Source organism: Equus przewalskii, chromosome 12 (assembly GCF_037783145.1).
Source record: "Equus przewalskii isolate Varuska chromosome 12, EquPr2, whole genome shotgun sequence".
NCBI classification, from domain to species: domain Eukaryota; kingdom Metazoa; phylum Chordata; class Mammalia; order Perissodactyla; family Equidae; genus Equus; species Equus przewalskii.
In genome coordinates, this window is record NC_091842.1 from 8,015,640 (window position 1) to 8,029,616 (window position 13,977).

Below are 13,977 nucleotides of genomic sequence, written 5' to 3' on the forward strand. Positions count from 1 at the left end.
GGCATGAAGGTGAGAGCGACTGTCTGAATGATTAGTCTGCGGCAGTACCTAGAGGAATACGATGGAGTCTTGAGGGAAAGAGGTCTTGTGTTTGCGACTAACAGAAAAGGTTGCCTGTAAGAAAATTTTAAAGATTAAAGATTCCATTTACAGTTATTAATGTTTCCTGTTTAAACTCAAATCAATCTGGCCCGTGCACAAAAACACACTCAAACTCTCCTTCTGAAAAACTATTCTGTTTAATAGTGCACTTCAGTTATGCTACAGGATGAGCAGGATTGGGAAAACATAAGGAAAGGTCACCCTTTCAGCTGGGAAAACTCGGGAACTCCATCCCAACCCAGCAAGGAGCCCTGCCGCCAGGCTCAGGCCACAGCCTTTCTTCTCTGGGCTTTGCGCTATGTTCACATTCATACTCAGAGGCTGATGTCAGAGGTGGGATCAGGAGAGGGCTGGCTGCCAGAGCCAGAAGTCATAGGTCACAGGCGACATGGTGCAGGGCAAGCTGGTTGAGCAAGCTCCTTAAAAGCATCCTTAGTAACTAGAGGCTTGGATTAAATCACTTTTCATCACAGGAGTGACAAGAGGGAGAGAGGAGGAAGGGAAACTGAGGTCAATCCTAAATGCTTTTGATCCTCTCCCTCACGTTAGACTCACTGGTTACTTGGATGTCCCAGTTAGTCCTGTCACAACAGGGAATGCTGACAGGTTCTCCAACATAACTGCCAGGCTGCTGTTGGAAACCTCGTCTTGTGCTCCAAGAGCCCTAAAGGATAGTTACCACAGGAAGCCTCTCTTGGGGTCTTCCCCCCTTCAACAAATTAACAAATCCCTCAGCACCAAATTTCCATAATTAATGAAGTCACGAAACAAAATAGCACATTCCTTATCAAAACTTAAAGCTGGATTAGGAACAGTGGCTTTGAAATACAGCCTCCATTTCCCCTTCCTAGCAAATAACAGGATCCAGAACATTCTTTCCACTGCCTCCTGTGCTGACTACACTGACTCCAACTAGAGGAATCCTTAGAATTTTACTCCTACTGTGCTTCCATCCCCACCTTGGAAAGAAAAGCTCCCCGGTGTGAGAAATTTGATCTAGTGCAAATTCCCCTCCAAAATGGAAGGTCACTGGTCCCAGAGCTTCCCTCTACTCCCAGCACTTACTCTGCTGCTCGCCTCCTAATTTTTCAAGGCTGGTGTCATGGCTGGGGAAACCGACTAGGTTGCTAATCACGGTGCCAGGATGATTGGCCCAATTTGCCCCATTCTCTAAAGTGAAAGGTCTGAGCTGGAAGGGACACATTCTAAGTTGTTCATACTTGTATCATAAGGCAGGAGCTCTTTAGACTCAGAGGACGTGAGGAAAACAGGTGTGTGGCTCTTTCATGTAGACTCTCTGATATTTAACTCAGCAGTAACTCTGAGAGAGCTTCTGCTCATTCCCATTACATTCAAAGGCTTCTCTCCAGTGTGAATTCTCTGATGGCGAACGAGAGCTGAGCTATACCTGAAGGCTTTCCCACACTCGCTACATTCATAGGGATTCTCCCCTGTGTGGATTCTCTGATGCTGAATAAGGCCTGAACTATAGGTAAACTTCCCTCCACATTCCATACATTCATAGGGCTTCTCTCCAGTGTGGATTCTCTGGTGCTGATAGAGGTGTGAGCTCTGGCTGAAGGCCTTCCCACACTCGTGACATTCATAGGGCTTCTCTCCAGTGTGGATTCTCTGGTGATGAATTAGGGTGGAGCTCCTACTGAAGGCCTTCCCACATTCATTACAAGCGTACGGCTTCTCTCCAGTGTGGATTCTCTGATGATGAGTGAGGGTGGAGCTCCAGCTAAAGGTTTTTCCACACTCGCTACATTCATAAGGTTTCTCTCCAGTGTGGATCCTGCGATGCAGAATGAGGGCGGAGCTACAACTGAAGGTCTTCCCACAATCGTTACATTCATAAGGTTTTTCTCCAGTGTGGATTCTCTGATGCTGAATAAGATGTGAGCTCTGGCTGAAGGCCTTGCCACATTCACTACATTCATAGGGTTTTTCCCCAGTGTGGATTCTCTGATGTTGAATGAGGTCTGAAGTTCGATTAAAGCTCTTGCTACATTCATCACACTTATGGGGTCTGTCTCCCACAGGAAGTCTCTGATGTGAAACAAGGTTGGAACTCACAGTGAAGCTGTTCCCAAAATCATTATATTTCTCACTTCTCTCTCCCCTGGGGCTTAGGTTTTCCTCAACTATCACTTGACCAAAATCTTGTATCTTCCTATTTAATCTTTCTCCAGAAGAGTTCCCCAGCTGCCCCTTTAGAGTGACTTCTTGTTCATAGGCTTCTTCAAACTTAAAACCCTGAGAAATATCCTTTTGGAGTCTTCCTAATAGGACCCCATGTGATCCTGTATCTTCAGAAATTTCTTGATCATGCTCAGTTCTGGTCTCACCATCTGGCAAAATACAAAATAAAAATGTTACTTGTTCCTTGCAGAAGAAAGAATCAAAACCAGAGGACGGGATAATCATGTGAGTAATGTTTACAGGGCTAAATGCATATGCCGTCTCTTGCATGTAGAAAGGCACGCCCAGGTTCTGTGCAGCTGAGGCAGAATAAGAGAGCTGGGTCGAGGAAACAGGGAAAGAGCGAGGCAGGAAGCAGAAGCAAAAGCAAAGCTGGACGTACAGAGAAAGCTGGATATGCAAGGAGGAGGAGGGATCGGGCAAAAGCTGGGAACCAAAACTAGAAGAGAAAGGTCATGGTATTTAATGAGGTGACAAAGTCCTCACAGACTGCAGCTGTAATTGGGGACATGGTGACTACCAGCACAGTTTAAGAACAACACGGGAGAACAAACACAGGAAACTAAACAGAGACGGGTGTTGAGAAAAGTGGGGAAGGTGATGAGCAACAGCAGCAGAGCAGGAAGGAGCAACAACAGTAAGGCCACTAGTGACCCCTGAGCCCCAGGTAAAAAGAACACTCATGTCTGTAGTTGAGCCACACATGCCAAGTCCACGGAAATGGGCAAAAGACCGAGTTCAGTCCATCCCTGGGCCCCGGGCCTAGAAGGCTATGCTAAAATGTGAGGATATGGAAACAGCTTCCACGTCTGACTTCTCTATTTTCACTGCTTTGGCGTTTCCACAGAGAACTTCAGGCACAGAGAATAAGGATAAAGGGTCTAGACAGCATTTCTGGTTTGTCAATATTTTAAAAAGTAAAGACAGGGCAATCTGTGTTAAGGACAGAAATAGCTGTTTCTCCCTCACCTGAACAGGTACCTCTCAGGACCTCTCTGCACTCAGTTCCCTTCAAACCCAGGGCCCTCAGCTCTTCCTCTCACTCCAGCCCCGAGATCATGTCAAAATTCAGAAATGGGAATCCTGCTCATGGGGAAAGACATGGGACAAGGTTTATCCTGCTCATACTGAGCGGTCCCAGGCCTCAATCCCAGACCCTGAATCTGCAGGGGATGGAAAGGAAATGTACAGGGAGGTCTCAAATGGGAGTTAGGAAAACCCCTGACAGTGCTTAGGAAAATGTTCTCACCAAGACTGAGCGAGAGACGAGGAATCCACAGTCCACAGACTAAAAGTGAAGAAGCCAAGTGCTCCCTACAACAAGCTGCAATTTCTACAAGAGCAGCAGTGGCACCAGGGCCTGAACAACACAACAGGTCCCCAGAGGTAATCCAATAGAGATAGGAAGGAGACAGAGTTCCAGAATGTCCACCTGGGCACAGAGCAGTACCTCACATGTTCAGGGATCTCAACATGCTCCTCTTTTGGAAAAGTCTCTGGATTATACGTTAAGGCCTAAGAATAACATGGAAAAAAGTACCAGATTTCGAGGCAAAAGACCAAGGCTCGAGGTCTGCCACTCACCAGCTATGTGACCGCGTGTAAAGCATTTAACACCTCTGACCTCTGTTTCCTCACCTATGAGATAATTCTAGCTATCTCAATTGCTGCATTACTGTGAAGATTAAATGAACGACTATATATGAAAGCTCTTTATAAACTGCCATGTTACTGTACAAATGGGAGCTACTATTGTTAGAATTTTCTGAGACTCAGTCAATCCTTAGCTAATTATTTTCAGTGACTCAACTGTTACTAGCAAACAAGGAAGCAAAGAAATGCCAAGGGAATTTTACTGAGAAAGCGTAACTCCTTACCCAGTGAGAACACATTGCCATAATTCTCCAGCATCACATCCCTATAGAGGTCCCTCTGAGCAGGCTCCAAACGCTTCCACTCCTTCCGGATGAAGTACACAGCTACATCCTCAAATGTCACCAACTCCTGAAACAACACGGGCTTGCATGCAATTTCACGGCGAGGGATGGGACTGGCAGTGCCAAAAAAAGCTCCTGATGGAGGAATCATGGTTTAGGGCACTGAATGGGATGCCACGGCACAAAAAATTTCCACAAAATGGGAAGGAAAAGGACAAAGGGAACTAGAGCTCACCCGGGACTTGGCCTTTAGGAGTGCAGCTGCCAGCATCTCATCCCCCAGGCTGTCCTTGTTGGCAAATGCAGGAACTTTGGAGGAGGGCAGAGCTGAAGAACAATAAAATGGTCCATAAGTGAGTCTATCTCTGGCCCCCTGACCTACAGGAAACTCATGGGGTTCTGGAACAACCTAGGACCTGCTCCCTCGTATATTTCTAAGTTCACTTCCTCTGCAGCTATTAAAAGCACTCACAACAGGCACATTCAGTGTGGGTCCATCCTCGTGAGGAGAGATGTCCAAAGCCCCGTTAGCTCTTCCCGCCATCTGCCCCAGGTCCCTTCCTCTCTCTCCAGTCACTCTACTCTCAATGAAATGTGCCCAGTCCCACTGTTAGTGATTATAGTGTATTCTCGGCCATTCTCCCAAGCTTGGCCAGAAACACAGGCTCTCCTGTTCGTGCCCCTTCCATCATTCTCCACATCTCTCAGCTCTAACTCTTGCATGAGGTTCTCCTAGACCAGAGGAAAAGTAGGAGCTTCACCCTCGTCCTGACTGAAGACACAATGCCCATAGCTCTTCTCCTTTCCTCCATCCCGAGACCAAATCTACAAATCTCAAAACACTACAAATGTTTCCTGTTTCTGTGCTTGATCACATGCCTTTTCCTGTAATTCTCATGTTAACATATTTGTCTCTAAGAGACTCTAAACCCCCAGCGACACTAGATTCTATAGAATCACTCAAACAAAAAGGTTTTCAATTCCTTTTCCTGATAAGCATGGGAATACCCATTAGGACTGAAACTGGCTCCAAAGTCAGTGGCAGGCTGTGAAAGCAAAATACAAATACTTTTGTGGCTTCCTACACATTTTATCCTTTTGCCTGTGATCTACAAAATGATTCCCCAGAGCTCCCCTAAGCGCATGTTCCTAAAAAGCACAAACTAGGCCTATGAAGTCAGCTGTTACAAAGTGCCTGGAAAATGGAATTCAGTGATTCTTAATCCTGCACAGAGAACCCCCAGCCCTTAAAAATGCCTCAGCTCTAAATAATATCAAGCTGTACATTAATTACTGGCTTCACTCAACCTACCTCACTAGCCTGTCAGCTACTGAATGGCAAGGACTGTGCCTTATCCAAGCCTGGACTCTAGCAGTTAACCCAGCACCTAGTGAATAAGAGATTTCAACAGATGATTGCTGAATGACTGAAGGAAAGAATGAATGAATCCCTGTTCCTTACCACTCTCAAGCAGGGCCTGAGGTTCCTGAGATACACGATCAGCCTGAGTTTCCATGGGTAGGACTAGAAGCTCTGGTCTCCTACTTGCAGACTTGGCAGGAAGCAGGTTTTGAACGAGAATGAGGAAGTGCTGCAGAAACAAAAGTTCAAGGTTCAAAGATAAAAAAAAAAACACCTGAATTCAGAAAGAGGGGAACGGAACGAGCATTTCAGTTAGTACCCAAGAAGCGCAAGGGGAAACGAAGCAACTGGGACTAATCTTTTAGATCCTGTGAATACAGACACCTACTCCCTGTAATGAGACTACACTGGGACCACAGAAAGAGCCCAAGGTCCCTGACAATATGCCACCTTTGGGTCCCTCAACACAGTGAGTGACATTTATAACAACAAAAAACAGGTAACACTGGCACCAAAGAATAGTAACAGAATGAAATACTCAGCAACTATTGAAATCACAAATATCAGAGTAAAGTAAAAAAGTGTGTACACATAAAGATTATAAAATGTGTACGGATTATATCAACTTTTAAGAATATTTGAGGGGCCAGCCCGTGGCCGAGTGGTTAAGTTCGCGCGCTCCACTGCAGGCGGCCCAGTGTTTCGTTGGTTCGAATCCTGGGCGCGGACATGGCACTGCTCATCAAACCACGCTGAGGCAGCGTCCCACATGCCACAACTAGAAGGACCCACAACGAAGAATATACAACTATGTACTGAGGGGCTTTGGGGAGAAAAATGAAAAAAATAAAATCTTAAAAAAAAAAGAATATTTAGGATACTAGATAAAGCCAACTGTTTACAGATTTTTAAAAAAACCCTCATAAACACCAGAATTAGTAGGAGGAAAAAAACCTACTTTAGTAGGTTTCTAGCTGTTATATTAAATCTGGGTGTTATCCTCAGAAGGAAGGGGCAATGAAATAACCCCAAATGACAGACCAGAGAAGTTTCCACGAGATCTGTCTCCCATTCCAAAAACCCGGGGAAACACCACCTGTATTACAGAACTAGGGCAAAGAGTTCAGATCCATTAAATGAAATAAGATAAATTCTTCCTCCCCTTTCAAGAGTTTTCTGCTTCCAGTCCCAGTCAGAGGTACGTTATTACTGGAGAAGCTGGGCCCTTTCTGTGGTCTTGGTGAGTCTCATTACAGAGAGTAGGTGCACATATTCCCCAGGACCTAAAAGGCTGTGTGCTGGGTTTCCTCTCACTGGTTAAGTGGGCAGCAGCCTTCTTTGTATCTCTCTTCTCTCACAATACATTTCCTTGGATCAGAATGTTATGTCCCTGAAGCAGGAACAAATACTTTTTCAAAAACATAAGGTTACTTATTACTCCGTTTTTATCCCTACTAATGTCCCGACTCCCCAGGTGCTATGACAATCAAGGTCTGTTCTCTATGCCTCCAGCGAACAAAATAAAACATTAGGACCTACACTAAGGTCTGGATCTCAAGTAGAAGTTTCTACCACACGCTTGAATGCTGTAGCAAGAATCCACGGATCTAGATTAGGTGCTGCAGCCACCAGAGCATCCTTACACCTAGACAAGAGCAAAGGAAAAAAAACCTTGAATTTTGTCTACCTCCCTCTCTTTATCTATTTATTGCTCATATGACAAACACTTCTTGAGTACCAACTGTATTGCAAGGCATTATTGAAAGGAATAAAAAATCAAGAATGCAAAAAGTATCCGCTTCATCGTTACAGACTGTTGCATTCACATAAGGCATAAGAAGGGGAGGGGCCCTGTCTGAGAGCCACTGAGAGTTCAGAGAACTCCAATTTTGGGGCAACAAGTGGGGACAGAACGCCCATCACCAACGCCATTACACAGTGAAAAGCACTGAAGCAGGTGTGAGCCAGGCCCACTGGCAATCAAGGTGACACACCCTCTTGTCACCATCACCCTTCCTGGCTGGGTCCCTTCAGCAGTCTCAGAGCCAGTCCTCTTTCTGCTCCTATCAACCAACTTCACAACTTCCAGGACTGTTTATAAGCAGACACCTCCAACAAATCAGCTCAGTCCAAACTCTCCTTAGAAAGGACACTCGGAGGCTCTGACTCGAGAGAAATAAAGGAACACACTCTCCTCACAGCTGGGTTAACCAACGTTGGAGCTCAAAGGCAGATTGTTGAGAACAAGTCCCCAGTGTCTGGATCAGTAAACAACGTTTCTCACAGAAAGAAAAATCTCCACTGTGCCCCCACCGCCCCAGGTCCTGGCAGGGCCCTCCTCCTGCTCTGCTGCCAGCCCTCTCCCTGGAGCTGGTCCCAGGGACTGAGAAAGATGACAGGGTGGTGAGAGCGAGTCATGGAAAGCTTTACCTGCTGGATTCTTTCCTTCCTTCTTTGGAGTTAGTCCCTAGAAGGCCAGAGTAGCAATTATTGGGAAATTTGGCAGCCTCTTGTCAAGTTCCTTGGGATCCTGACTTTAGTTGATGCCAAGGCTGTATGATTAAGGAAAAAAAAAAGAAGGAATTTAAAATATTCATGTAAACTTCACTTCTAATCTAGAATCTAGATATTTAGAGATAAGAAAAAAAAAGAGAGGATATCTGCTAATAAATACCAATGAAGACCACAGCTGGTACTTGCATTGTGTTACCCGTGCAGAGAGCTAAAAGGGGACTCAAGGTTTTCCAGGTCAACTTCCCCCGCAGTGTAAGAATGGCCTCGAGTTCCTACATTCTGTCAGCTAACTTGCTAGATACTCTCAACTACTTCAGCAGGGAGTCCGTTCCACGCCTGCACAGCTTAGCCATTAGAGGGGTCTGCGCATGGTAAGCTGAAAATCAATCCCCTCGGACCTTCAACTCACAGGGGCCTAGAGCCCTGTGGAACTTCAAGGATAGAATCTTCTTACACATTGAAACCAAATGACGTCCGGTCTCCACAAACTTCTCGGGGAATAACACCTTTAGTTGTTCTAATTACTCCATAGATTTCGGGTTCATCATCCTACTTATCCTCTCGTGGAATTTACACATACCCTTCCGAGCATAAACACCGGTCTGTGTTGAATCCCACTTCAAAAGCGGATCAAATCAGGGATCCAATACACTTGGAAAGGAGAGCCAGACACAGCTGTACCACTCCCCGTAAAAGTCTCGATTTACAGGGCGCCAGGGGTATTATTTCCGGAATCTGAGTTTGCACTCCCTCCCAGACCTAGTTCTAACTGCGCACACTTCGAGAACTCCTCTTTCTCTGGTCTTCAGACCCAGCTAAGTAAAAACCGGCCTCCTCTCCTGCCGCGGGCGCGAATAACGGTGTTAACGGCAAAGAAGAGCGTCTCGGAGAACTACTAAGTTAGGGTCGCTGTCATCAGCTGTTTTAAAGAGAGGGACCCCGCCACAGCCATACTGGAACTTTTAAGCGCTCACGCTGGGCGCTAAGTCACAAAAGCAGAACCGGAGCCCCTTTCCTCCCCTCCTCGCAGGGCCCCAGTCGGGGCGGGGGGTCCTCTGGGGAAGCGGAGTCGGGGACCGGCTGGGGGGAGGGAGCGCCGCCTCCCGGCACCCTGCTCCGGGAGGGCCTGGGGACCCCGCGGGCCGTGGCGGCACGGACACCACCCCCTTCCCCGGCAACCACAGCCGCCGTCTCACCGCGGGCCCCGGGGGCGGCCGGACTCACCCTGGGGGCAGGGACGGGAGTTTGGGGGGCCCGACACGGACCAGGCCCTGTTGGACCCTGTCACAGACCCACACACCGGGAACAGAACAAAGAACGGAAGTTCTCTCCGTTTCGCTTCCGGGTCGGGCCTTTGCACCGCCCACCCCGCCCCCGTGTCTCCCACGCCCTCCTGTTCTCTCTAGGAAAATAGGAGGTCTTCACCTCTCGGTGGTTTGCTGAGTCAGGGCCTCGGACCGGTGGCCTGGGTGCAGGGCCCCAGCGCGGACGCGGTGCCCCGGACTCTGCCCTCCGCCACGGCGTGACCCTGCTGGCCCGGCCGGGCGGGCGGCCGCGCATCTCGGCCTCAGGGCTCATGCTCGGGGGCTGCTGGCCCGGGAGGGGCGGCGGGGACGTGGGGACTGGGGTCATTCCGCCCCTGCTCTGCACGTGGTCTCCCTCGGGGCCGCCGGGGGTCGAGGAGAGCGCACGGTGCCCGAGCGCCCGGGCTCCCAAGCCGACCCGCAGCAAACAGGAGGACTCCTGAAGGATTCGTCAATATAAAAAAATTCACCTGTATTTAAAATTTGCTTCCAAATAAAGCAAGTTTGTGCTTCCAAGCAGACCAAGTTTTGTGTGTTTCATGTTAAAAAGTCCCCTTTAAATTACTAAAATCTGGAGAAAACATCCCAGTCCTTAAGAGAGTTCACGTGAGGACAAAACCCGTACAAGAGATGAGAGCAGAAAAGACCTGGGAAACCCCATCGGTGTGACGAATGCGTGAAATGCTTGAGAGAAGGGAGGGGACGCTTCACTCACTTTTATGCCCTCACAGGAGAAATCCTCTTAAGTACCGGAATCAAATCTTACAGATTATATACAAAAGGAAATCCTGTGATGTCCTGAGTAACCTAGGCCCTCCTGAGTCCCCGTAGAACCACGCCTCGCGTTTGGTCCCAATTTTTACTGCATCCAGTATTTTTAGCGCACCCAGTCAGCTCTGCGAATGCAGTAGACCTTACTCTCTGGTGACTTCAGTCTAAGGACAGTCATTAAATAACCAATTCCAGTAAAATATGGGATGTGCTAGGAAAAGGTGACGAAGAACAGGGCCCTGTGGGGAGGAGAGAAGATTTTCCAGAAGTGAAGGAGGCTGCTGAGGGGAAGGGAAGTGTTCTGCACAGAGGGAACAGTCAGTGCAAAGGCCCCTAGGCAAGAGAACAATGCACAATAAAATGCACCAATGCACTAATAAAACTTGAGGGTGGCCTGAGAGGTGTGGGTGTGTGACCCATCTCCAGTCCTTCTAGAGCCTGGTGAGAATTGAGCAAATACTTGGAATAGCCAAGCCACTCAATAAACTCAATTCCCATCACAAAACTGGGCGTTGTTTGTTTTTCTCTTCTCAGTTCCTTATTCTTCCAGTCCTACTCCAGGACAAGACGAACAGAGATAAAGGAGGAGGCAGTGGCAAGGAGAGGAGGGAAGGATGGAAGTAGAGTGAGCCTCCTCAAAGTGGGATTGTTTGTTTTCTAAATGTTCTCCCAAGGACAATCGACAACCGTCAGGGAACGCCTTCAATATGATTAACTCTGTTACTTTGGGGGTGAGAAGTCAATTTGCAGTTTACCATTGGCGTTTGCCCCAGAACCCAGCCACCTGCTTAATTCCCAGCAAGTTCTCAAAAGCCACCCTGTTAATGATTGTTCTTCTGAGTGTGTGGTCTCCCTAGTGGCGTGAGTCCCTCTGGATGCTCAAGGCAGAGCACCAAGGTGGGAAAGAAGATATTTAAGCCTCCATAGAGCTTTTATCTAAAAGAAAGAAAAAAAATAGAATTTAAAAAGTCAGCTTTACCAACAGTCAACAGAAGGAAGGGCTGTGTGGCCTCATGTGGGTATCCTGGCAGACTGTAGCAGTCTTCAGACGAGGGTATGAGGACCCACAGGGTAGAGATGGGGATGGAGAACACTCAAATCTTCCTGGAGTGTGTGGAGACAGCTGGTTTGGAGAGAATCAACTTCCGGATCCTTATTTACTACCTGCACACTTTAAAGCTGCTCTGGTGCACATCCCTGTGGTCAAGCTGCCATCTTTCATGTTGCCTGCCCCACCCGACAGGAGATAAGCTTCTCACCCCCAGATCTTACAGCGGTGCATTTCCCTGGGGTTTCAGAGCTTCTGGGGTACCAAACTAGAGGATTTATTTGGAATATTGCCGCCAATATTGAGTGAACAAATCTTGTGTGATTCAAGTGGTTTCCTGTTATTTCTCGCCAATAAAATGAGAGGAGGACAAAAGCATTTGTTGATCACAATGTGATTTGGGCAGATAAAATTGGCGTCGCTACAACTATATTCTTTTCACCACTCATCTACTCATTTATGTGAGCAGGATTTCTACTCACTTATGTGAGCAGAACATTTACCCCTATAAAAACAAAAGTAGGAATTGATTTAATACTTCATTCTAGTAATAAGGAATGCCCATCTATTGAGAGAAACAAGACTGTCCCTGTCTATCTCACTGAGATAAATTCTAATAAAAATAACTTTTTGTCTTAATCATAGATCAGATTTGTTATGCATTTATATTTTGATCAATTGCAAAGTACAACTTATAATGATAACCCAATCTAGGAGAAATTATTTAATACTTAAAGCCTTATCTGTATAGAAAATAAAAAGTTCATTAAATTTCAATTATATACAATTTCTTTTGCAGCAAATTATACTGTTGACCAATTATCAATAAAGTAACAATCGTGTTTCATCTACGGTCCCACTCATCCTCCTCCTGATTATTTTGAAGCCAATCCTGGACATAACATCATTTTATCTGTAAATATTTCAGTCTAATTGCCTATATGATAAGGATTCTTTAAAAAGATAACTGATACCATTATTACACCTAAATTTTTTTTAGGGAGATTAGCCCTGAGCTAACATCCACTGCCAATCCTCCTCTTTTTGCTGAGGAAGATTGGCCCTGAGCTAACATCTGTGCCCATCTTCCTCTATTTTATATGTGGGATACCTGCCACAGCATGGTTGGATAAGTGATGCATAGGTCCACGCCCAGGATCCAAACCAGTGAAGCCTGAGCCGCGGAAGCGAAGCTTGCGAACTTAACTGCTGTGACACTGGGCAGGCCCCTAAAAAATTTTAACAGTAACTACTTAATATTATATATTGTGCCAGTGACCACATTTCCCTGACTGCCTAAAAATTTTATTTATTTTTTAATTTTTAAAACATTTTTAATTTTACTTTTTATAATTCTGTTTGAATTGGGATCCAAATAAGGTTGATATTGAGATCAGGTGATATATTTCTTAAGTTTCTTCTGATCTATGAATTCTCCCTTCATCTTATTTTTCTTCCTTGTAATTTATTTAAGAAAAAGGATGAGGGGCCGGCCCCATGGCTGAGCGGTTAAAGTTCCATGTTCTCCACTTCAGCAGCCCAGGTTTGCCAGTTCAGATCCTGGGCATGGACCTACTCCACTTGTCAGTCATACTGTGAAGTCATCCCACCCACAAGGCACAGATGTTAGCTCAGGGCTAATCTTCTGCCAGCAAAAAAAAAAGAAGAGGAAGATTGCCAACAGAGGTTAGCTCAGGGTGACTCTTCCTCACCAAAAAAAAGAAAGAAAAAGAAAAAGGATGATTTATCCTGCAGAGCTTCCCACTGTCTGGACTCTCTTGTTCCCCTGTGTTGTTTGTTAGCACATTCCTCAGTAGCTTGTATTTCCTATAAATTGGTAGTTAGATCTACACCAGAGCCTAGAAAAAGTTTAATTAGGGGCTGGCCCCGTGGCCAAGTGATTAAGTTTGGCATGGTCCGCTTTGGCGTCCTGGGTTTGGTTCCCAGGTGCAGACCTATGCCACTTGTCATTGGCCATGCTGTGGTGGCAACCCACAAATAAAATAGAGGAAGATTGGCACAGATGTTAGCTCAGGGCAAATCTTCCTCAGCAAAAAAAAAAAAAAAAAAAAAAAAAATTAAATTAATTCAATATCTTTTACACTTCTTTAGTTTTCTGAATTTTAAATAATAAAATTTTAATTTTAATTTTTGTTTCATTCAACATTTGCCAGCTGTCATCAGAAGGGTTACTATATATAAAAGACTTTATCTCACCATATGTGAGTTGTAGACAGGGTTTGTGCACTTTGCTGTTTGTATGTTATACCTCAACAAACAATAATAAAAAAATATTGTCACCTATAAAGCCTCTCAAATCTGCACAAATAGAATACAATTTTCTAACCTATTTAAAAATATTCCAAAATTAGTTGCTGAAATTATTTTGTGTATCTATCTACTTTTTCATTATCAGTATTCCCCCTCCTCCAGCCCCCATGAGAGCCCTGAGGACAGGGACAGTGACTGTCTTAGTTACCACTGCAATCATCCATGATCTAGAGCCCTGCCTGACACTTAGCAGGCGTTCAATAACAGCTGTTCAATGGCTGACAAGTGAGCAAGTGAATCTTTATGGAATTCTTCGTTTACCTCCAATACGCTCTCAAGCGTGTGTGTGAGTGTGTATATATAGGAATTTCATGAGAACTACAAAAAACAAGCGTACATCAAGGTTGTGAAAGACAAGGAATGATTGAGGAAATATTAAAGGCTGGAGGTAACAGGAGACAA

At 45.8% G+C, this 13,977-nt stretch overlaps 1 protein-coding gene across 2 annotated transcripts; it reads right to left on the minus strand.

The window, feature by feature from the left end:
- Window positions 1-220: 220 nt before the first annotated feature.
- ZNF3 (zinc finger protein 3) lies at window positions 221-9,479 on the minus strand. Of its 2 annotated transcripts, XM_008536556.2 has the most exons (7): window positions 9,346-9,479; window positions 8,038-8,159; window positions 7,147-7,252; window positions 5,707-5,836; window positions 4,480-4,571; window positions 4,185-4,311; window positions 221-2,456 (listed from the first exon to the last, which is right to left on the minus strand). In XM_008536556.2, exons 4-7 carry the CDS (start codon window positions 5,759-5,761, stop codon window positions 1,387-1,389), a joined length of 1,344 nt encoding a protein of 447 aa, XP_008534778.1. In that variant the 5' UTR covers window positions 5,762-5,836; window positions 7,147-7,252; window positions 8,038-8,159; window positions 9,346-9,479; the 3' UTR covers window positions 221-1,386. The 2 variants fall into 2 exon arrangements, with proteins under 2 accessions (XP_008534778.1, XP_008534780.1); XM_008536558.2 differs by lacking the exon at window positions 7,147-7,252 and having other exon boundaries at window positions 9,346-9,477.
- Between the last annotated feature and the right edge of the window lie 4,498 nt (window positions 9,480-13,977).